We start from the raw sequence: 25,457 nt of genomic DNA, 5'->3' as shown, positions 1-25,457 counted from the left end.
ACAGTACTTTGGTACTCATTAGCCTGGTGAAGCCATTTTTGTGAGAATTCTGACGTGAGGTTTCTCCTGTCCTTCCAGTGATGCAACTGACAAAATTAAGCAACGACACTTAAAGGGACACTGACAGGGTACTTACGCTCGCCGAGGTTTTTAGTTGTACGTGACATATGAGAGCCCAACTACCCAGAAGAGTATTTGCTGCTCAAAATTCCGTTTCTTTCAGCGCGAAAACCGCCGATCGAGAACTAGCCGGCTGGAGTCGCGCTCACTCTCTTTTCCGTGGTCACGGGCTGTTTTCTAAGGTTTCGACGCGACCACCAAATTTAATCAAAGTCCTAAGTCATTGAAGGGACGCAGTCAATACTAAAATTAGAAAAAAAAAATATGAGACCCATTTTTTATGGCTTTCAAAAAACTGCAAACACATTGATCGAAAAAAAAAAGGTTGCACACACAATCGGAAGCATTCTGCGCGTTCACTGGATAATTCTCAACACGACGTCGTTTTACGTTTCGTGGGACTGGCGGGTGGCACCGGACGACGGGCGTGGGATCTCTACTTCAGAACTGTCGTTCACGGTACGGGCGAATTCTGTCTTTGTTCGAAAGAGAACGTGTGGACCGATCATAAGAAAGGATATTCATCCCGTACGACACGCCCGACCAGCAAGCCGATTGCACGAAGACGTCGCCGAGCCGTCGTTCCTTCTCGTAGCTGAAGACATCGCTCGCTCAAACGTCAAGCACGAAGTGCGTACATCGAGCTGAATACGCACGCGTATGGTTTCTTTACTTGGTGCGAATGTGGTCAATGCGTGGTGCTGCCCAACTTCGAGCCGGGAGTGCATGTACTGCAGGGAAATCGGCAGCTAACTTACCGACATACAATCGAGCGGATGCATTACTATGAACCATAAAGTTCCTTCAGTAGCTCAGTGGAAAGACGTCCGTATCACACGCAGCAGGCACGGGTTCAATCCCTAGTGTAGGTGTAACATTTCTTTTTAAATATTTTGTAATGTTTACATTTCGTTTTTTTTTTTTGCAATTATCACTGAAAAAAAAAAGAAAAAAAAAACAATTGTTGTGGACGATACGTCACTGAACTAAATGCTATGGGATTCCATTTTTGACACCTCTGCCGCACAATGCCACTTTTATATGTGAAGCAGCTCTTCACGCAAAATCTTGGGAGTATTCTTTCCGGATCCGATCACGGGAATTCCCCACGGGCACTCACTACTAATTGCCAAGAGTGAAATGTACAAAACAAGTCATCTTGAAGTACAGACCAGCGTGCGGAACAAACATAACTGCAAAAGAACTACACGGCGAACGGATCCCGAACGCATGTCGTCTGCTACCTTTTGCTACACCCAGCAAAAAAAAATCGTACGGTCGGGTTTAGCCACCTGACTTCCGCCCACTCATTCTCTCCTCTCACATCTCCGTGCGGTGCGTGGGTTTCGGTTTCAGTTTAAGGCAGTTGCGTTTTTTGGCTTTATTAAAAATGAGTGACTCTGTAGCAAAATATTAATTGGGTAGTAATTGGAAAACCATAATAAATCGCCTGACAAAAGATGAAAAAAAAAATTGGGAGGGGGGTGGTGTCAGAATCCCTTTCAGACTGATTACGTGTAGAAATGCGAAAGCATTCCTACACGCAGCGCATTCCTACAAGCACCGCGCCCCGTCTTCCTCTCGCACACGGCGCTCGGGCGGTGACATCGCGCTCCCCCACTGCGCAGGCGCGGAACGCCCGCCGGCTCCACGGCTTTAGGGAACGATGCATATGCGTCGCTGGGCTTTTATTTGTGTTTTATTTCTGATACGCGTCCGCTTTGACCTTGAGCAACCCGCCGGTTTCCATGACGAGGCATCAGCGTTGCTGTGCTTTTATTTGTGTTTTATTTTTTTCTGAGGCGCGTCCAATTTCTTGCCAATGGGGATTTATGTGCCGTTTTTCGCTGCCACAGATATCAGATAACGCCGGCTTCGGTTCATGAGACAGTTAATGCTTTCTTATTAATAATTGGGTTCGCTCCGCCTTTAATAATTCTAGCCTACGTAGCTGACACCCGACAAAAAAGACGTCATAAAAAAAGCCCTAAAGGAGATGTGTCATCGGTGACCTGGATAAAACAAGAAGGCTTGATGCGTGATGGGCGAAAAACTGTGGCGTTAATGGGAGTTCCAGCGGTTTGTGTGCTCATAAAAAATGACGAGAAATGATTCGCGCCGAAAATGAACGATACAATTTAAGCACACAAAAACGTAGGATCCCGAAACAAGGTTTCGAAAACGAACGACGCCAACGGATCCAGCCTAAGTGCGAGCGCAACAGCCTGCGATGAAAATGAACGAAAACGGCGAGGATCAAAGAGAACCGCGAGTGACGAGCTTTCATACGCTTGCGCAAGACCTTGACTTTTTCGTAACGCCGCGGTTGTCAGGGGCGTGTTTCTCTGTTTTTTGCGAGTGCCATTTTTTTTTTTTTGGGGGGGGGGGGGGGGGGGGGATTGCGGTGCAGTTACAGTTTTTGTTTTATTCGCTTTATTTGGCTTCATCCAATCTCGCTCTGATGCTTTGTGTTGTTGAGGTCGCTGGAGAGCACGGTACAATCGCATTTTTTTGCTCTCTTTTTCTCCAAAATAGTGCACACACTCGTTTCTGTTTTTATTATCATCTTTATTCCACAATCAGAATGTGTGGTATTGCATCGTAGCGTTCTACATTTATTTTACTTTTTCATGACGAACAAGAGAGACGAATTTATAATAATTTGCTAGAAAGACGCGACAAAATTAAAACAAATAAAGTATTAAATAAAAGAAATCATTAGGCATATATATTCTTGATAAAACGATACCATTAATAATTACATTTACTGTCACCTTTACATTACACGTGTATTTAAATTATGCTTAGTTTTTTTTGTGGGTGAAATTATATTTAAACTTAACGACGCTTTTTTAGTAGACAAACCAATGTGTTTAAGGTGACCATGAAACAGTTCACACTTTAGACTTGAAGGACTGCACACTCAGAAGTCCTGAATTTATACTGCACTGCGATGCTCTCGGAAGACCAAACGCTAGATTTCCTTTATTCAGCTGAAAACAACTAGTGAAGTGATCAGTAACATTCCCCGATAATATATTTATTTCTCTAAAAGACAATAACAAGAACAACAACCAAACTTACGTCATTTTGCGTTGAGATGCCGACCTACATATAGATATCGCGGGCAATTTTCATTGTCTAGGCTTATTTCAGTTGGAGAGGGGAAGCCTCGTATTGTCTTGTTACAGAGTCCAGACCGCTGTGATTCACGGAGTGTAAATACGCACCGCATCGAATTTCACCTATGGTGCAAATTACAGTACACCGAGTGGTTTGTTCATTGGGTCTGATTTGTTCATCGGGTCCAATTATACAGCGGTTTTACTAAACGCAGTTCCACTTCCGGTACGCAGTTTGCGAACATGCTGGTGAACGCTTTCTTCCATTTGCTCTAGATGTTTGAGTTTAACGCATTCTTTACGAACGTGTCCTTGGATAAACTCAAGTGGGCGTATGGCGATTAACGCTGTTGACAACAGAATAGGAAAACTTAGATAGGGGACGTAATTGGGTTGCTTAAACTCCTGCATACTACTTCTTATTTATTTATTCGTTGTTGCGGCTGCCAAACGTGCAGTCTTCTTGAGACCCGGCTCCGCCTCAACTCTAAAAAGGCCAATAATTATAAGAATCGAATACCAGCTGATAGATCTATATGGCGCTGACTACTCCAGCTAGGGCAGTCAATCACCACATAATCAAACTCGACCAAGCTGTAAACCTCCTCTTCTGTGCTTGGAAAGCATAGGGCGAAGCTGCATCAACATGAATTCTGGCAAGATTTTAAACCGGATATATATAATATAAAACCGTTCTATTTTCCCCCCTTTTTCTGTAAAGGGACGTTTTAACCGCGAAAGGCTGCGGGTTACCGCGATCATGACCATTATCTGCAGGCAAGCCGCAGTTTCGATTACAAAACCGATTCTGAAACCGTTTTGCTCTGTAAAGCGTGCTTCTCTACAGAATTTGTGTTTTAGAGGCGTAGCCCACTTTACGAAGGAAATCCTTCTTTTCCGATGATACCCACGGTGGAAAAAATCGGGGATAAGGGTCGCCGACCGGAATATTATGTATATCACGTGGGTGCGGTCCTAACAAAAGCACGAAACTGTGCTAATCTAAGCTTGTAAGCACTGCAAAAGTAAAAAAAAAAAGAAAGTTGCCTGATGGTCACATGGATTAGTCAAAACAAATGGTGACTTCTGTGATCTTCAACTTCTCACCGCGAAAATAGGAAATAATTTTTTTTCGTGTTGCCTTCTTTCAATACTTTTAACAGACCACGAATCAATGTTTTTTTTTAAAACTTTGGCTAGCTGTCGTTCAGAGCTAATACCTAATGTTCGTAAAGCATGGAGCTGGAAACAGCTGTTCTTAAAAGGAGCAATTTTCTTTTTGTAAAAAAACATTTATGGGGTTGACCTTATGTCCTTCTAGCATCCTGTTTTTTTTAAATCCACCCCAATACTTCAGTTTCTTTATTAAACCAACAACGACCTAGTTATCTATTTGCGAGGAAATCTTGCGATTACTCGCGCCTTCAGGAGCTTGAAGACTGCAAACATCAACGATAGCACGAAAGAAAATAAACAAAAAAAAACGCAATAATTTAGTTGTTTTAAAAGCGACGCGTCAGATAAAAGATCCTGTGGCGTTGTGAGAAACCAATCGTGGGTCTCAGAGAAGGTCTCTCCGTCGCCCTTCTGCCAGATTCCCGTTCGACGTTCGCCTGAAGTCCTCCATCCTTTCCCTTCGTACAGTGGCGCACGTGACGGCGTTGGCGGGCGGCGAGGCCCTGCTGCCCTGCGACCTGTCGCCGGCCAACGACTCAGTGGCCCTGGTACTCTGGTACAAGGACGCCCTTCCGACGCCCGTCTACTCCGTGGACGCCCGCCGGGGAGACGTGAGCCAGGCGAGGCACTCGTCCATCGCCTGGGGTCCCCGGGCCTACTTCGCCACCCAGCCGCCGGGGTTGAGGCTTCAGGCGCTCGCCGTGGGCGACTCGGGCGTCTATCGCTGCAGGGTGGACTTCCGCAAGGATCGAACCAGGAACCACGAGACGTCGCTAGTCGTCATCGGTAAGAGGAGACCTCGGACCCGGAGGCGAGACGCGATCAAGCCTCAGTCAGACCGCTCGTACTTCATACAAAAGACAGGTTTTTGGCTGTACACACGATGGCCAAATTATCCACGGAAACACATCCGGTATATTGCCAGCACCTTTGCTTTACACGTATACTTCGAGGATGTCTGAAATGAGTCTTTACATGAGCAGTGAGACATGGCTAGCATGCAAGGAAGTAACATGCCTCAGACAGCGTCTGGATGCTGTTTTTCGTATAATGTATTTAGCAGTGTTATTGAGGCTCCCAGTGGCTCTTAGGGCACGTATAGTGCTGCGAGATGCACTCGGGATCACCGTCAATTTATTTCCTTAATCAGCTCAATCGCTGAGGGGAGGTCGCTGTCGGGAGATTGATGGTAATTTAGTGTCACTCTCATAAGAGGGTATGCCCACTAGGGAGAGATTCTTCTCGACCTTTCTTTCGGCTCGACTAATTAGAGAAAGAGGAGTGATCGATGTTCCGGGTGCATAGCCGTGCAGAATACCCCCAGGGACATCTCAGTGTGTATGTTCGCGTTAGACCTCACTCAGTCGTCCGTTTTTGGCATGAGGCGACCCTTTCGCACAATTTTGTCATCCTGTAGGTCAAGAAAGTGTTTTTCATTGCCTGTGAACACTGGAATTGTGGCCAGTAGGCCTCAAAATTAAATGTAGCCTCGGAACTGGTAAGCCAAATCCAGAAACGTCGGACACAGCTCTTGGGTTACTCAGAAAACCGACAACAGAACAGGCATAATAAAATCAAAGTCAGTGTTCACTGTGTGACTGTAATCGTTAGTCGCTAAACAAAAGTTAAAAAAAAGAAGCTAAATGGTTCAGTAGACTTTTATATAATCTCAAAACAAATGCGATTTTTGAATGTTGTTCTATACTGAGTATATTGACAGGAACTTTTGACAGTATAAATACGCCTAAACGGTACTGGGTTCACATGCACAAAAAATGCGTTATTGTTCATCTTTAGAAGAAACAAAAACTGAAGTCGTTGCGATGTTACTAAAAAAGAAACGAGTCACCAAATGCGGCATTCCCTGTAACGTGTCATGAACCGGTCTGGTAAAAACAAATATCCAGAATATCGCCGGTCCTTCGGTGGACGCGTTGTCCCTCGGCGGTCCCGCTCTGAATACGTCGAGTCCGGAGCCACATTATTAAGGCTCTTCGAGACCGCGGAGCCGAGGACACTAAGCCGCGCCCCACCGCGGAGTGATGATTGCTTTTCTGATCCTCCGGATTGCGGCAACCCTGTGACTCTTGCGGGAGGAAGTGGGAGGGGCTCTAAGCTCGCAAGAATGATGTGCGTGGACGTCGAGGCCCAGCCAAGTCGCGGCTTCCTTAACTGTCGCGGGGGGGTTCGGTCCTGGAGAAGACGCGCCATCCGAAAACGCGCACGTCCATGTACGTAATTTGCTGAGGGGGTTACAGAAAATGACTCGGAGGGGATCAAATGCTAGCCGAGCGGCGGGTGTGGAAATTTGCTTTGACTGAATTAATGCGGTTGTTTTTTGTTTAATTTTTGCTACTGGATTTTTAATGAATGGGGCGAGTACGTGGGTCGACTGCCACGCACGCAGTTAAATACTACGTGATGCATTTTACTGTCCGATCTATTCAGCTGCTGGTCTTGCAGAATTCACAACTTCCCAGCCCGCAGCTACAAAAATAGGTAACGAGGGAAGGTTTACTTGAAAAATTATAAAACTATAATCTCACTTAAAATAGTTGTATTTTAGGCGCGGGCGATGTCAAGGCATGGAAAAGAGAAGTCCTTTAGCTAGCTCCCTCGGTGATTTATGTTGGAGTTTCAGTTATATGGCCGCTCATAGCTGACTCAACTCAAACGCCTTAAGCCACTGAAGTATAAAAGGGCCTTCAGAAAGCTTCACAGTACGACTGGGCGACTCGCTAGGGCACTTAGTCTCTTGGAGGCTAAGCCGGGGAAAATCTAGTTTTCTTACAAAGGATTTCGGGAGAATTAATTGTTAGTTCCTCGCACTACCTTCAACGGCATTCGTAATGTGTGTAGGGCACTAAATGCTAACCCAATATAATTCTGTTTTGCATTCATCACTTCCCGTTTCTCAACTTTTAAGTTGCGCGTCGCGGTTACTTTTTTTTTTTATTTGTAAAAACCGCTAACCTCCAATTACCACTTGGGTCTGAACTCTCGTTTCGAGTTCGAGAAAGTGACCGTCATTGGCTAGGGCACCGAAGTGTAGATCGCCTACGTGCCGGCGACAACCCTCCTAAGAATTACGTTCGTCGAAGTAAGCCAAGGTCCTAACACTTTACCGTAGATCCTCATTCCAAAAAAAAAGTGACCTTTTGGCATGACCTCGAAGAAACTAACACGAAAAAGAAATAAAAATAATGATTGTTTCTGTTTGCCCCTTTACGGGCGGCGGAGACAGAAAGCAGAGTTCTCACTTGTCCTTTGACGTCGTCTTTGAAAATCAAAGAAAAACTAAGAACCTTTCGCGCTTGAAGCGCTTAGCGGAAGTGGCGACAGGAAGAGGGAAACGGGGGAGGGTACGAATGTGAACGTGTGTGAAAGAGAGAGAGAGAGAGAGGAGACGAAAGAAAGAGAGGTTTCGGAACCGCGAAAGCTCTGGTAAATCCGCGCCGGGACTGGCATTTTGAGCAGTTGTACAACAAGGCCGGCCAACCCAACTTAGCGTTCACTTCGAAACCCCGGCCGATAAATTTCCTGCAGGAAGCTGTTTATGGGAGATTGGGGAGAGGGACGAAGCGTTGTGTAGGCCTACTCTGAGGAAGGACGGAGACCGTAGCGCGACGCCCCTCCTTGGTGATTAATGCCGCAGTAATGCGATTCGGAAAGCGGCACATGGATCATTCATCAGCTGCTCGTTTCCGGCGCGGATAAATCACGGCTCGAAAAAGACACGGCTCACCACCAACGAGGTTTTATTTATTTTTTTTTTTTCACTTTCACATTTTGTGTCCCTGGTTGTGCGGACATCAAAGTATGAATGTATGCGGACCCGAACGATATATTAGACGAGTTAGGATCCCTCACGTCGAATTAATGCATCCTTCATAGCCATGGACTGTTTTAATGCGTCGGGTATGGGCAGCCGTTCATCGAGGTTATGAAACCTCCCGGACCGTGACGAAAGTTGCGGTTGAACGTTTTTTCGACGGTGGTCCGGGGTTCAGTGACGCAGCGAGCGACGTTTAAATATATTTCTTTGTGAGGGGTATAAGCAAAAAATTACGAGATATCTTTTTTTTTTTTTTCCGGGAAATTCCAAGTTATATTTTCTGGACCTCTTGGCTTTCGCAAGAAAATTCGCGGGCGTCCGACTCACGCAACTCAAATCATACTATTTGTTTTTTTCCAACTCAGTGGCTCTCACATTGTGAGACGGGGCGCAAAGGAAAGGGGGTAAGGGGTTATTTAGAACAGAACGTTACTTGGCGAGAAATTTTATCGTGATATCGGTATATTTAATATAAAAGACACACTTAAGTTACACTTTATACTTTCGTGTTCTTCTAGCCCGTGGAATAAACTAGGCAAGGTGATAACAAAATATGTCGTTAATAATAATATAAATAAAAACTTCATAAAAAAAGCTACAGTGATTTGCAATGAATGTGTTTTTTTCATAAATATAATTGCTGAAGTAAGGTCCGTGTGGCTTCCACCGTCACATGACTATGCCAGAAAAAAAGTTTCGAGGTTGTAAAAGAGTGCCTGAGTTCCACACAAAGCTGATTTAGCAGAGGACACCCGGCCAGGCGAACTTTTAAGAATAAAATTATATTGTTATGAATGCTGAACCTGTCTCAGTGGTTCATGAATATTGAAAACTGTTAGTACACATCCTATATGACACGAAGTTTATTACATATAGTGCGTAATGATGTTTTTTGTCCTGGAAAAGTGATCCCAAACGTTTGCTGCAACATTCCTCTGTGGCAAAATTGGTAGAATATAATTTGCAATTTGATATTATAATACATTTGTTCGTGGTAATCTCAAGACTCGCTATTGCTGATTCCTTTCTTATAAACGATAAAGAGCGTATTCTTTTCTGTATGTGTGTGGCTGTGTGTGTGCGGATCCTGTATTTAAGGGCCAATCAATTTCAACTCGTGATACATCCGACAAAGAAGGCTAAAGGACTGACCTTCGTCAGAGCCACGTGTTTGTACTGGACGAGCGTACATATGAGCGACTTCTAATATAGTTTTGACGCCCGTAGCTTTTATCCTATATCACAAAAAAAAAGAATAATTGTATTTGAATACATAGACAAGACTTATTTTCATAAGACAATACTCCCTCATTTTTTTTTTTCACTAAGCTGCGTTGTTTTTACGAGTTACGCCAAGTTTAGACATACAACGCAGATTCGTTCCTGCAACGACTCTGCGTTCCAGAAACGACACTCATTTCCTGGATTTACTAAAATATTTTCAAGCACAGCCACTTTTTGTTGCCCAAAGCGGAAAACAGATACATTACGGTGGCGTTTATCACCCAATTTCCCGCACCACACGCCACGCAAACGCCCGCACCCTTTAATAAATCGGCTGGCCAGCGTTGACCCGTGGTGGGTCTACTGTGCACTGAAATACAAACAAACAAACAATTCGCCAATTACGCTAAAAATCAATCTAAAACTAAACATAGCCCCGCTGAAAAGGAGGGCGAGAGGGAAGTTGAGCCCAATCCCGGGGATCGCCTCTTTGTACGCAAACGACCGTAGCGAGGTCAGCCGCGTCGTCAGACACGGCTAATTAAGCCCCTCCCTCCCCTCCCCAGCGCCATCTATGAACCCGGAGGGAAAGCAAGGGCGGAAGTCGTAGTGGTCGTCGCTGATAGCGGTTGGCCCGGAATCGACGGAGTTTGGCCCCCCACGGCAGTCCCCGGGCAGAGATCAAGTGGCGTCCATTCTTTCCCCCGCCTTTCGGTTGCGCGGAACTTTTATGGGGAGAGAAGAAAGAGGTGGGGAGAAAACGGGAGTTGAGAGAGAAAAAATTTGAGAGGGGAGACATTCCCTTTCCGGGGGGATGGAAGACAGACAGGAGGTTTTGGGTCTTGCTGCATCACCTCTTTCCTGCTGACGAAAAACAAAATGCATAACTAGAAAGTGAGGTATTACCCGGGGTTTTTCGAAAGGAAAGGAGGGGAGAAAGGAAGACGAGAGCATGGAAGTAAGGAGGGAAAAGGGGAAACGAAAAGACAGAAGAGGGGGGACAAAGCTGCCCCAATGGCGCAGTGTGAAGAGGTTCGGGGAGCACGGCGGGAAGGCTTATCTAGCAGCGTCATTAGCGGGCTTTTCACTCGAAGAGGCGGCACGAACGACCTCTTCAATGCGGCACGATTGAAGGCGGCTGAGAGGACACCGCGAAAGGCGCCAATTCAGGACGAGATTGGGGAAGAATCATCCTCTCGTGTTTGCAGGAACGCGATACCGGACAATACCCGCCCCGGCGACGCGAGGCGCAGCACGTCGTTAAAGAGGGACTCCATGTAGTTGTTTTGTTTGTTCTTTAAGGGTGTTTCTGTTTTTAAATATCCCTTTGTTACATTTTAATTTCTTTCTGTTGTTTGTTCCGTATTAAAATATTTTTTTCGTTCCTCGTTTTTATTTCGTTTTTGGCATGTTATTATTGTTCGTCGTACTCTTTTATTTGATCGAGTGTATTCCCATTTTTTGGGTGGCTGACCCTTGCAAGACGTGAGCTGACTCGAGTATAAAAAGAAAAAAAAGTCTGGTGTTGCGAATTGGAAAGGCGAGTATGTGTACGATGTTTTTGCCTTTCGGTTTTGAACGTTACATTTGAATCGCGCACATTTTAGAGGGGGGTAGGTAACTGGAACAATTTTAGAGGACAGCGTGGTATCTTTTTTTTTTTTTTTTTTCAAACGGAAGGTAACTTTTAGTTTTATTTATTTGCCTATGTATTTCTTTTTTAAATGGCGAAATTGTCTGCTTCGAAACAAATGAAATGCAAAATGTGGCCCCCTACGCAAAAAAACAAAACAAAAGAGAGAGAAGGAATGGAACTATGAAGTAGAGGTTTTTCTCATCTCGAAGAAGAATCGTAGCTCCGGTAGGCCAGGTCGAAGGTACGGATAGCGGTGATCCAATGCATAACTCATAACTAGGGCTCCGTGTTTCAGATAAATCCGAAAAGACACCCGCCGGTAAATTTTTTGGCTATTCGGATTTATCCTATAAACTCCGAATTGTTATGTGCCCATGCCACCCCCCCCCCAACCCCCCCCCCCCCCACCCACCCCTTTACCACAAAAAAAAAAAAGTTTTTTTTTTTTTTTTTTACAATTTGAGCAGCGCAGGCTCAATGGTCGTGGGAAAATGAAACCGTAACTATCTTTCAAGCCTCGGACCGTTGTCAAAAGGGGGTCTTACGGCTTGTCTCGTCAAGGTTGGTTCAGGGAAACCGGTCATCGTACCATTCGCGTCACGACAAAAGCCACTCTTTTGGTTTCCAGTTTGGGTCAGGGGTGTTGGAACCAGGAATATACCTCCCAACATACTTTTTATGTACAATATTTACAAAAGAAATGAAACTGTCCTGGGCATCGCTCGATGTAGCCGCCGGGCCGCTCGGTCGCCGAATCTCCCAGCTCGTGGTGTCTCGTTCTCTGTGTTCGCGCCGAGATGCTTCTTTTTCATCGTCGCAGAAGCACCACTAGCTCGGCTGCTACAGATGCCCCCCCCTGGACAAGTGGCCTGGGCCACTTGCGCACCAAGTGGGGAGTGCGTTGGAGCATTGTTCTGCAACACAGGGGTAGTAGTTGTGTCGAGGGCTGTGGTGAAAGCAGGTTTTAGTCGGTCCAGGGAAACTGTATCTCGACGTCCCTGTATAAGTACCGTATAAAACTTCGGTGTTCTGCCTACGACCTGGTATGGGCCATCGTATAGAGGTCTGAGAGGTTTCTTTACCGCATCCCGACGTATGAATACGTGTGATGATTGGGCGAGGGCAGGATGAACGAAGACTTGTCGTGCGCTAGGTTGCCGTGTCTGTACTGGGCGCAAAGAGTTCATGGCTTCCCGGAGTCGTTGTACGTAGGAGGTGGGGTCCATTATTCTTTGTGCCGTTGATGGTTCAACCATGTCAGCAGGGAGACGAAGAGGAGAACCGTACACGAGTTCTGCCACTGTACAACCCAAGTCGGGCTTCAAAGTTGATCGCATGCCTAGTAACACCACTGGTAGGTTGTCAACCCATGCATCGGGAAAGGTTTGTGCTCGGAGCGCAGACTTCAGCTGACGGTGGAGTCGCTCGACGAGGCCATTCGCAGCAGGATGATATGCTGTCGTGCGCGTCCGTATTGAGCCCAGAAGAGATGTTAATTCTTTAAATATCGCGGACTCAAACTGGCGCCCGCGATCGGTGGTGATTGTGGCAGGCACACCGAAGCGGCTGATCCAGCTGGATATGAAAGCGCGCGTTACTGTTTCAGCGGTGATATTTTCTAGTGGTACCACCTCTGGCCAGCGAGAAAATCTGTCGACGCATGTCAATAGGTATGAAAAATTCCGTGAAGTTGGAAGTGGACCAACAATGTCTAGATGGACGTTCTCAAAGCGTGTGGATGGAAGAGGAAACTTGCCAAGTGGTGTATGGGTGTGACGCTGCACCTTCGACCTCTGGCAGGCAAGACAAGAGCGTACGAATTCTCGTATGTCGGCGTTGATTTTGGGCCATACGAAACGGTTCGTTACCAGCTCTTGTGTTGCGCGTATGCCTGGGTGGCAGAGGGAGTGAAGTGACGAGCACACCGCATGACGCAGTTGGCGTGGCACATACGGGCGGGGTTTTCCTGTCGAAGTATCACATATCAAAGTGATACCATGATCAGGGAGGGTTACCTCTTCGAGGACGAGGGACGTGCCGGTCTTCATGATCGATCGAAGTTCTTCGTCCTGTGCTTGAGCCGCAGCTAGTTCAGAGTAGGTGAACTGATCTTTCTCTGCGTTGAGGGCATTCAGCTCCAGACGTGATAATGTGTCTGCGACGGTGTTTTCTTTTCCTTTCACGTGTCGGATATCGGAAGTGAATTCCGCGATGAAGGAAAGATGTCGCAGCTCTCGTGGTGAATGATTTTGGTTCGATGACTGAATGGCATAAACCAGCGGTTTGTGATCCGTGGCTATAAAGAAGGCACGCCCTTCCAGGAAGTGTCGGAAATGTTTGATGGCTAAGTAAGCCGCAAGTAACTCTCTTCCGAACGTACTATACTTCCTCTCTGCGTCTTGCAGTTTACGTGAAAAAAATGATATGGGGGACCATATATTTGCGATCTTCTGCTGCAACACACCTCCGACCGCGACGTCCGAGGCATCGACCATCAGGCACGTTGGTGCATCTGAAGACGGGTGTACGAGGAGTGTGGCATTGGCTAGTTCTTTCTTCACGCTCTCAAATGCTATCGACGCCTCCGGGGGCCATGGCAACGTTGATTTCTCGCCCTTGGAGGTGCAAAGCAGTGTCTCCAATGGCTGTAAAAGCTTGGCACAGTGGGGGAGAAAACGCCTGTAAAAGTTTACAAGCCCCAGAAATCGCCGGAGGGCGCGTTTTGTTGTAGGTTGTGGACAATCGGTGACGACTTTGACCTTGTCTGGTAGTGGTCGGATACCTTGACAGTCAATGTGATGGCCAAGAAAGGTCAGCTGTGGTACACCAAACTGGCATTTGTCCACGTTTATTATAATGCCATACTCGTGTAGCCTGTCGAACAGTGTGGTGAGATGGCGCTTGTGTTCCTCAGGGGTTTTGCTCGCTACGAGGAGGTCGTCGAGGTAGGCAAAACAAAAAGGCAAACCGCGGATGACCTGGTCAATAAATCGCTGGAAGGTTTGGGCTGCGTTACGCAGCCCAAACGGCATTGTGACGAACTCAAAGAGGCCGAAAGGAGTTATTATGGCCGTCTTGTGTATGTCAGCAGGTTCAACCGGAATTTGATGGTAAGCCTTTATGAGGTCTATCTTCGAGTAAATGGTGGTATCCTTCAAAAAGGCAGTGCAGTCTTGAACGTTTGGGATCGGGTACCGGTCAGGAATGGTAGCTGAGTTCAGAGCCCTATAATCCCCGCACGGTCCCCAATCGCCGCTCTTTTTGGGCACCATGTGCAGAGGGGAGGACCAGGGACTAGAGGATGGGCGTACGACTCCGAGTTGGAGCATATGCTCGAATTCCTGCCGTGCGACCCGCAGCTTTTCAGGTCCGAGTCGACGTGGTCGGCAATGGACAGGCGGGCCCGTCGTCACAATATGATGAGTGACGTCATGTTTAGGTACCTCGCCGATGTTGTGCGGGTTGATGAGGTCTGGGTAGTTCTCGAGCAGCCTGGCAAATGAATTGGAAGGTGGCTTGCCGAAAGTGGGGCTAAGAGCTGGCGCTCGAGACGCAATACCAGAGACTTGTAGGTGAGTGGTCGCATCAATTAGCCTTCTTTGTGTCATGTCCACCCAGATGTTGAAGTTCCGAAGGAAATCTGCTCCAATTATTGCGTAGCTGACGTCTGCAACCCAGAACAACCACTGGAACCGTCGTCGGAGGCCAAGGTCCAACGTTAGTGATTTTTGTCCATACGTCTTGATGGGAGAAGCGTTGACAGCTTGCAATGATGTAGTTTGGACGCGATTCCGGCGATCAAAAAATGAGGCTGGAATGATGCTGACCTCAGCGCCTGTGTCCACTAAGAAACGGGTGCCGACGATCTTGTCGTGGATGTGGAAGAGGCGACTGGTGGGCCGATATGGGTCGCTCGCCGCCACTAGCGATCGGCCGTCCCGTTTTTCTGGTTCCAGGAACAGGGTGAACAACAGCGGCGGGCATTCGGTCCGAACTGTCGGTGGTACCGACATAGCGACTTGTCTGGAGGGCGAGGCGACGGCGATGGTCGACGGCGACTTTCGCGACCGGAGTGTTGCTGTGACGATTGAGCATGGTCACGGGATTCCCGCCGAAGTTCGGACACGATGGTCGTCAGGTTCTGCACTTCTTGACGGAGCTTAGCGATGTCCGAAACAAGGTCTGGAGACTGTTGTGTTGCTCCGACGGTGGGACCGGAAACCTCCATAATTCGATCCGCCAGCTCGGCCAGTTCTACAAGCGGAAGCCTGTGGGCTACCACTAGGCCGACACGAACAGAAGCCGGCAGCCGTTGTAGAAATAGCTCACGGAGGATGGCGGCGTCGATGGAGGCTGCCTTGTCGCCCAGAAGATGTTGCAGGTGTCGCAAGAACTGGGTGGGTCGACGGTCGCCTAGCTCTTCTGCGCTGAGGAGCTGCTGAAGGCGTCGTTGTTCAGAGGCGACGAGGCGACTGACCAAGGCTTCTTTGAGAACTTCGTAAGGAGTGTCACCGCTTGGGGAAAGTAAAACGTCCCGCACCTCGGTAGCGGCTTGCGGCGGGAGGGCGTCAACGAGGAGCTCGTATTGCCGGGTCTGGGAGGTTATGCGATGCAAGCGGAATTTGTTCTCCACTTGTACGAACCAGAGCGCTGGATCCTCAGCCCAAAACTTCGGTAAAGTGAGGACCGAGGTAGCGGCGATTCCCAAGGCGGCACTTGCTTGGGAGGCACTTGCCGAGTGTGCAGGCTCACCAGACTCCGTAGACATGGCAGAATCACGTCTGGGTCACCAATTATGTTGGAACCAGGAATATACCTCCCAACATACTTTTTATGTACAATATTTACAAAAGAAATGAAACTGTCCTGGGCATCGCTCGATGTAGCCGCCGGGCCGCTCGGTCGCCGAATCTCCCAGCTCGTGGTGTCTCGTTCTCTGTGTTCGCGCCGAGATGCTTCTTTTTCATCGTCGCAGAAGCACCACTAGCTCGGCTGCTACAGGGGGTTTGGGTTTCAGAGAAAGGAGAGGGTATGTTTCTGGGGGTAACAGTGAACGCTATGGACCATAGAGAATGTATAAATAGGGAAGAAGGGCAGTTGGAACTTCTCTATTACATCCTTAACCACTCCACCTCGCGCGGCCGCGGGATAGATTGATGAGATGACGAGCTTCCTTGCGGCTACCTCCGGCAGTTTATTGATTTTAATTTTTAAGGTATCGACGTTTATTGAAGCCACATTTGTGTGCGAATTTTGTCGCGGGACAAAATAGTTTTGCCAATTACACCAACGCCCAATTCAACTGAAGAAATCTTAATTGATACAAGCGCGTTTTATTTTTATCTGGCATACGTTTGCATCCGCTTATTATTTACTATTTTCATATGAAACACTGCAAAATTAATCTCCAAATTTCGGACAGTCGGGGATTTACAAAAAATAAACTCCGATAAACGGAATTTTTCCTAAAAAATAAACTCCGAAAACCACCCTCCGAATTTCACGAAAAATAAACTCCGAAAACACGGAGCCCTACTCATAACCAAAATATAGCTTTCCGATGGCAGTGATTATGCTTTTATTCTTCCCTATCAAAATCGAGGTTTCAGATAGAGCACAGATATTTAGACAGTGCACATTTGACTTACTTTAAAACAAAGTCTAACGCCTTCACTGTAGGGGGCCGATTTACGCCCCTGCAGTATGACTAGTTCTGTCAATATTTTTCTTTTCTTATAAAGGGGTTAGGCAGTGGGAAGTGTGTTGACATTATAAAGTGGTTCGGGTTCCTAGTTGAAAGTGACAATTTACCTTGTCAGTTAAATTGCTTTGGGGGATCGGTGGCCGAGTGGTCTAGCGCACACCAGCTCGGAGCACGTGGAGCGAGAGCTCGCGCTGCAGAACCCAGGGACCCTGGGTCCGAGCCCCACCCCTGCCAGTTTCGATCTGGATGAGCATCGTACCGGCGTGCGGTCGTGTACCACTACTGCGTGATGCACGTTAAGGACCCCAGGCTAGCGGTTGTACTGCACTGGCTAAATTTCTCATCTACAGCTGGGAGACTCGTCGCCCCTGTGAGGCAGACCAAGTTCTAGGCTGTATAAACACACACACAACCCAATCTTTTTTTTTTTTTTATTGCTTATTTGAGGTTTTGAACCTGCTTCAAATAGCAGGTATTATACGCTTGCTCAGTGCCCGTTTGCGTTAAATAAAGCTGAGTTGGTGACGGAGTAAAAAAAAGCGTTTTTTGATTATTTTTAAAAAACGTGGTCGCGCTGATAGACGCGGACAAGCTGGAAGAACAACTTCAGCTGTTTGATTTTTAGAAAAAAAAACAAAAAAAAAGCAAGGGGATACATGCCCTGCACACTAACGCCACTGAACCAACCTACATCCTGCTGGTCTCCACAAGAACCGTGTCTCTTTATCTGCCAGATCAATTAAAGCAACGCTGACAGACTCATCGCCGTAACTTTTGATAATATCCGCCTCTATAATCATTGTCTTCAACAACTGTGTTTATTACATGCTCGATTATCAATAGGCACAAAGATAAACTGCTAAGAGAAGTTATCGCGGCAGACTTAGTCATGTGTTTCCCAGATGAATGCGTAAGCGTGGCTACAATTGATCTGGCTGAGAAAAAGACACAGCTCATACGAGCAGTAGTTGGTTACGGGATTGGTTGAGTGGCGCGATAGCGCAGAGCAGATACTCCCGTGTTTCTACAAAGACTAAACAGCTGTAGTTAGCGAATTGTGTTGTTATCTTCCCCCTTGTCTGGGCATCTCTAAGCGCGACTATGTTTTCAAAGATTCAGTAACACCCAGCATTGCTCTTTGAGTCGCCACAAACCACAGGTGTATAGTTTTTTTTGACTCAGCTTGACCCTCACCCCACAGAGCCTAAAAACTGCGTCCACGTGGTTTCGTCAATAAGTAAGAGGGAAAGAAAATTTCAATTGGGGTACAACTTTGACTAATCTTTGTGGGAAGTATTACTTCAACAAAAGTGCCTTCAACCCAAAACAAAAGTAAAAAAAAGAAAAAAAAGTGGGGCTCCAATTTACGTTGTATAGGTGGTGGGCCAACGAAGCTGTGCTATCACCTGCAAGGACTGCCTACTGCCCTATGCCAAACGATTGGCGAAAGAAAAGTAAATGCACTCTACCGAAACTCTTTATATGCGGGGTACTTCACTTAAAAGTGACAGATAGTCCTACAATTAATGTTTCGAGGTAAAAGAACAATTTTCTCGGAAGCGCACTACTCGTGGTGGTGAATGTCAGATAATGCGGGATACTTATTATTTAGTTTGCTAATTAACTAAAATCACTAATTAACTTTCAATTAGTGAAATAGAAATAGGGTTCGAAATAAAAACTTGCTGAGCGTCACCAAAATCCCTTGAGTCAGTCATTTCCACAAAAATATTGAGCGCATGAAAGGCACAGTAGTGCATTAAAGTTACCACTCATGGAGCAGGTACAAGGCTGCGGTAGGGCGCCGGCGCGATTTTTTCCTGTCTTATGAGTACCCCAGCCTTGTACCTGCTCCACGAGTGGTAACTTTAGCGCACTACTACGTCTCTTACGACCTCAGTGTTTCTGAAAAATACTAATTTAGTGTTTTTCCATGGCACTCAGCAAGATTCAAATTGGAACCATATGTCTAGTTTCAGTCATTAAAAGAGCTGATTATAAAGTTTAGGTAATTAGCGAACTAATTATTAAGTATCGATCATTTTCTGACGTTCACCACCACGAGTGATGCGGTCCCGAGAAAAGTATTTTTATTTATTGAATATACCTCAAAGGCGCCCTTTCGGGCCTTGTATCTTTTTACCTTGAATACACTAATTTTAGGAATGTGTGTCAGTCTTACGTGGAACACACTGTACGAAAGGGTAGTGACGTCACACCCCACGTCGCAAGCTGCCGTCGCCGCGGCAGCTTGCGCAACAGTAACCTTTACCGTGAGACGTTTGCGGTGAGCGCTACGTCCTTCCCATTTTTGTAACGAGCGCCTTATCATCGATTATGTGGTTCGAATGCTCTTTTGTGCTTGTTATTTATTAAAACGAATAATGTTCTGTATGTTTTATCCGTGATATGCAATTTTAGATTCAACTGTTGAAGGTTGTTTTTCCATGAGGACGCCTGCACGAAAATTTCCCCTGCTAGTCAAATGCAGCTTCGATGTAAAACGTAAACAGGCCAGAGCTTATGAGCAGGTTTTCAAAACTAACATTTATAGCTACGATAGTTAATCACAAGTTGTTTTTATAATAGTTTTGCAAGGGCCTATAAAAATACTAACATATCAAAAAAATTTTTTTTTTTGTGGGCTAGAATGATTTTGGGCGTTTTCGTCTCCCACTGGGAGCTCCTTATTTTTTCTCTAACAGTAATGTGATGAACACAAAAATTTAGAAACTTCGTAAGCTACGTTTTTATATCATTTAAAAAGGCATTCGTGAAACATATTTCTTGACGCAATTTCGATTGTACAACACCCTTTTTTTCAAAATGTAGGAAAGCGGAGCCCAGATCAATAAAGGACGAAATTGGTCACTGCCGCTCGCCACCTCTTTACCTTTTATTCGTATCGCAACATGCCTGCCTACTGCAGCTGCGATAACGGGTGTGATTGCGCAGTTAGCGTCGAATCGGACAGTTTTTTTTTTTTTTTTTTTTGGGTGCCTGATGACCTTTCGACCTTCGAAAATGAAATCGTCGAGCGTTCCATACGACTGGGTTTGGTTCCTAACGCCGTGCCTGATGGAGAGCCGGAGGAGACCGAAGACGTCGTCACCGAGTCGTCGGCAGTTTCGGATGCGGTACACCTGGGGCAGCCTCTCACGCAGCACTGGCGCGACATTAACATTAACATCGATCACGGAAGTCCCCTACGCCTAGTGCGCGACTTCACACCGTTTCAAAGTGTCTTAAACCCCCAAAGGAGCAGTAACTAAAGCTTAAAACTCAAGAGTAAAGCGTCGTTTGCTCAGAGTCGCGATCGGCTCACCGCAGAAGCGCACGCATGTCCCGTGATGTTTGAGAGGATCGCGGAGTGGGGGAAGAATACGACACTTCCGGTTTGGAGAGAGGAGAGAAAAAGTGAGGAAAGCATATCAAAGCATATGGTTGCGGCTTTAACGTCCCTCCCATGCGTGGGAACTTCAAATTCAAATTTTGGGAAATGTTTTTTTTTTCCTTTTTACCAATACGTAATTGTTTCCAAGCTTAAAAAAAATTGAGAATGACGTCTAGGCATGGTTTTCAGTCGTCAGGTGCAATAAAAAATATCGATGTTGAGTTGTCAGTGATACTTTGGCAATTTTTATTTTTTCCTCGGGTTTTAAAAAGGCTAAATTTTCCGACAAAACACAATTTAACACAAACTTCAACGATATTTAATTTAAAAGAAAGCTTCATGTGTATTTCGGTCACTTTCAACCAAAATACACGTTCAATGCAATCACCCCCTAAATATCTCCCGAGTGCACTTATGCCGCACTGTGATGCAGTCAAGAACCATTCACAAAGCTTTCTTCATATCAGTGCAGGCAAATTTAAAGGCGATTTGTTACGTGATTTACTGGTAGTCCAGTTTAGTGACAAAAAGGCCGCGGATACCTTTTCGCCACGGAGATTGCGTTACCATTGAGTGCGATACCGCTCGCCGTTTGCACTGACTAAACAAATAAAAAAAAGTGTTTTTTAAATGTATTTTGGAGCATTATACCAGTAGGGGCGTCCGTGAAGGTACCTGCGCATTATAAAGAGCGCGGTTGTTGCCTTGTGTCACCATTGCAGCAAGTTTCATCTGTGGCCAGACCTACTTTTGGAGAAAGGGTCGATTGTTCCAGTTGGTTACTTTGGCCACGACGAACAAAGCACGCGGATGTATTTCTTGATGGGCAGACGACGTCCAACAGCTGACGTCGACACATCCATTACGCCCTTCATTAGCCAGCGCGGCCGGATCCATCGATATCAACCCGACGAAACGCCCGTGTACGCTCCACCGACTCGCTGAATACACCTCTGTCCAAGGACAATTACAACGTGGGCACTCGATCGCACGAGATGCGAGTCTACCGTTTGGCGAGGCGGACATCGATCTCTGTCGGTTGCAGTCCTCGGCGGATAATTGTCAGTTTCGTGGCTAGCTTCCGGAACCCAAACATATATTAATACGTCACGTGGATAAGAAACGGAAACGCGTTACCGAGGGTGTCTCTCCCGAGAACGACGATGACGCGTTCTCCTTAACCGTCCTGCTGAACGGACAAAGGGCCAAAACTCGTCAGCCGTATTTTGATTGATTCATTAAACCGCCATATGATTAATCGCATTTTATGTGAAAAGCGAGACGACACTCAAGTTCAAGAACCGTCTCCCTGTGTTATGGGCCATCCCGTCTTTTTTTTTATCATCGCCTCATTATTTTTTTTTATTGCGATGATATTCGCTATTGAACGGGCTGATGCGAGCGAGTGTTGTAAGCGGTGACTCTAACGTGTCCTCAATATGCGCTGTTGATTTGGCAATTGGGCGGATGCTACGATTCAATCCAGCCAATCAAAGAGCTACAAAAGTGATTCGTCACTGCGCTGATTGGATACTCCAAGAAGGAAAGGTTTGAGGGGTCTCGTATTTGCCATCCTCAAACGGAAATGTGACGAATGATTCAATAAATATAGTACGATTACGGGATATATGGTAAAAGATGAGAAAACAGAAATTGTTTACATACAGCGTTAATAGTATATACTTGCGCAGGGTCACTGAAAATAAGTGTCTTACTAGTGCTTTAACCTCCGACCTGAGTTGAAACGGACTCGTTAAATGTGTAACAAATAAAGCCCTCGCAAAATTATTCCTTCTGAAGAGAACGTTAAAGTTTTAGACTCAGGAAAAAAAGAAAATTTTTTTGCATACAGCACTTTTGTGCGTGTATTATTAGAAACGCAAACACATACTAGTTGCCTCATGCACAGAATGATGGAAGTATTATAGAAAGCGTTCAGAGAAAGGCGGTTAGATTTGTTTACCGCAAATACAGCCGTTTCGGTCGAGAACACACCTACTCAGAAATGCGGGTTTATTGACCGTTGCTGCTCATTCAAAACTCAGCCGACAGAAAGTTATGTTCCTCCATCCTAACAATGCATTGAAAATTGGTCAAAATTAGTACGTTAAGCTGCAAGAAGCAAGAGTCACGAGACATGAGCATATAACGCACCCGTTGAGTATTATTTTAATATTAACAGGTTTATATACTAATTTCTCCACCAGCTACAAGAGACCGAAGCACTCTAGATAGACACTCTTTTAGTTATGAAAGTTATGACTTATTTATTAGTGCAGTTTAAAAGGAACTACTTTGAAAAATCATGAATCGATATGCGATTCCCTTTTTTTTAAAGACGCGATGTTTTGTTGTATTTTTATTAATATTTGCCTCATATCTATATTTTTTTCTTTTGTTCCAGTGCCCCCAAAAATCCAAATAGGGATTGATAGCCTTTTCAAATAAATTATTGTCGTCATTGTCATCAACATAAATATCATTATCATCATCATCATAATTTATTTTCATTGAAGACCCAGGGGGGCATTATACGAGGAAGTGAACACTTCAAAACGGAAACAAACACAAATACTTACGGACAAAACCCCCGGCAATCTAGTTATAGCTTGGAAAAATTAAAGGTAATGGCTGCAGCAATTTTCTTAGCGTCAGATGTGGCAAAATTACGCCAGGCAGTGCATTCCAGTCGTCCAGTCGTCAATGGCCAGTGGTAAAGTAGACATTCGGTGAGTGACGGTTGACGATGAAATCGGACGGAGTTTACAAGAATGGTCGAGACCAGGGAAAATGCGGGAAGGAGGTGATAACAAACTTTGTCTGAGATGATTGTGGTAATAAAAAATCCGATGACAAAGAGAAAGACGAGACACCTTGCGACGGTGAGAAAGTGTGTCAAGGTTCGCTGATTGGCGAAATGCCTGATATACATTTCACCAAAGGACGGTATTCGAATGAAATAAAACGGAGGGCTCTGCTGTGAACGGATTCCAGGTTGTTAGTTAGCTATGCCTGCCACGGTGACCTTATGAAAGAAGCGAAATCTAGTTTAGTTCTGACCAAGGTTGTATAAGCTAGTTGTTTTACTGGGGATGTAGCTTGTCTGAGGTTACGGCGATAAAATCCGAGAGTACGGTTAGTATCGGCGATGACAGATGTTTTTGTGTCCTGAGTACATAAAATAAATTCCCCAATAAACCACACCTTTAGAAGTTCTTGCATTCGAACTTTCGCGCTATATATTAGGAAAGCCAATCGTTGTTTTTCTTTGTATTCTGCTTAGAGAATGACAAGGGAAAGTGAAATCGCGCCCTAACGGTCATGCCCACTTAGTAAAAAAAAGTGCGGTCACCCTTTCAGCGCTATACTTCGTTTCAGCTTCCGTCTGAGCGCAGCCAAAGGCTGAGGGACGGTTCGCAACTTTGAGAAGAGCATTCCTACGTACTACAAAGTAGTCCGCAAAAGTAATTTTTTTAAAAATAACTGTTTTGTGCGTAAACATTGCACAATATTCCAGATGTGTACTGCTAAGAATGCTTTGCAACTAAAGGACTTAAGTATCTGAAGTTTGTTTTTATTATTATATGTAAATGCATGTGGTTTAGTGAAAACTCGTACATCCGCTGGCAACACGGCTGCAGCGCTCGGTTTCTCTGAGTGATTTCGTTCCCGTAATGATCGAATCATGTGCTTCGCTGCTTTCCACGCCGAGTCGCTTCAAAACATCTTTTCGCAAAGGCACGTTTGGACGTCAGGCGCGAGAGGTCGTGATGGAATGCCTGCTTTCAATTTCGGCAGGAGACTCAGGCCGCGTCGTATCGCGTATGCGTTGTAAACAAGAAAAGCGTCCGGGCCATTCCAATTCACTGATACGCGGCGAAATCAGAGCACCCCTTTACCTGCGGATTACATTGAGCGTCGATAAGCTGGTGGAAAGGACCGCGCCTCGAGCCCTGATATATCCAGACAATACAAGGAAACATCAACGGCCGGGTTATCGGGCACCTTGCAATGTGTAGTTACATCTTGAAACTATATGCCGAAAAGGGGGAACGCTCGAACACAGACGCCAGCGGCCAGCCTACGTACTGATATCCCCTGTGACTAAATTTAAGAACGTGAAAAGGCCCTTTTAAACCTGTAGCAGACGATACCGTTGATACACCCGTAGCAGACGAAATACTCGGAGAGCGCGGGCGGCGCGGTTGACCGGCGGCGCACGGAGTGATGCAAAAGTGGAGGCGAGGTCGCGTGACCTATTGCCGGCGTGTGATTGGCTCCGGCCACACGTAGCTTCGGCTGCGCTCGGACGGAAGCTGAAACGAACTAGAACACTATATACGGACATGTTGCCAACCGTCTCCTCGTTGCTAAGCTGACAAAATGAAGCGCAATAATTGGTGTTCATAGGGAATCGCGGCTCGCGATACAAACAGAAACTAAAAAGTACGCTACAAAAATTGCGAAATCGTAAACACGGAAGATGGTCATAAAAGGCTGCCTGAAGTTTCCATCCTGCATAGCATTCAGCAGTTCACCTCTGATTATTTCTTTATTCTACGGACCGGAGTGGCTACTTAATTATCAGCAGAGTAACTGCATGCAATTAACCAGTAGCTGATTTATATAGTCTCGAAGGACATTAATCTTCATTAATCCGAGGGGTAATGCCCTGCTGAACATTGCCAATAAAAAAGTAACATTGCCAATAAAAAAAAATTGCAATGGACCTTTTCCGAGAAGTGTTCTGCGCACGCGCGAGCGCCCGATGCCAAGCGGCGGAAGTCGGAACGAAACATAGAGGAAATTGGGAAGGAGGCTGTATATCAGCGAGTAGAACACGTAACTGCAGCATATATATAATTGTGTTACACAAAAAAAGAACGTCGACGGAAAGGAAAACATGACGTTTGGGTGGACGCCACGGATGCCCCTCTTTCAAGTCGCATTGGGCAGGGGCAAGGCGCCGCTGCTCAGAGTGCGAAGAAACTGGTAGCGTAGCTCCCATTGTCGTTTGATAGCGCAGGTAGGTCACTTTCTCCATTTTTAGTTCGTGCAGCCACCGCCTGGTGCCGTCGGTATGTGGAAAAGGTCCATTGTTTTATGAGAGGGCGTAACGTTGTCACTCAAAAGAGGAGACTGGGTTGGTTCTCGAAATTTGTCGGATTGCATGCGACCAACACGGTGTGAACAAGCAAGACTGCGTTTGCCGACGTGTAGGCTCAGCGCGTGCGTGGAAACGCGAT

The 25,457-nt window shown here is 46.0% G+C and overlaps 1 protein-coding gene across 1 annotated transcript in view; it reads left to right on the top strand.

Annotated features, from left to right (window-relative positions):
• LOC8031304 (neural cell adhesion molecule 1) overlaps positions 1–25,457 on the top strand; it is a 305,705-nt gene that overhangs the window by 190,294 nt on the left and 89,954 nt on the right. The window contains exon 2 of the mRNA XM_002405008.5: positions 4,887–5,204. Within this exon, the coding sequence (XP_002405052.3) occupies positions 4,887–5,204 (318 nt within the window). The remainder of the gene's footprint in view (positions 1–4,886; positions 5,205–25,457) is intronic.

The sequence above is a fragment of the Ixodes scapularis genome, unplaced genomic scaffold, assembly GCF_016920785.2.
Source record: "Ixodes scapularis isolate PalLabHiFi unplaced genomic scaffold, ASM1692078v2 PGA_scaffold0__279_contigs__length_252992795, whole genome shotgun sequence".
NCBI lineage: Eukaryota > Metazoa > Arthropoda > Arachnida > Ixodida > Ixodidae > Ixodes > Ixodes scapularis.
Note: the sequence above shows the minus strand (reverse complement) of the source record. Positions and strands in the feature narration are given on the sequence as shown.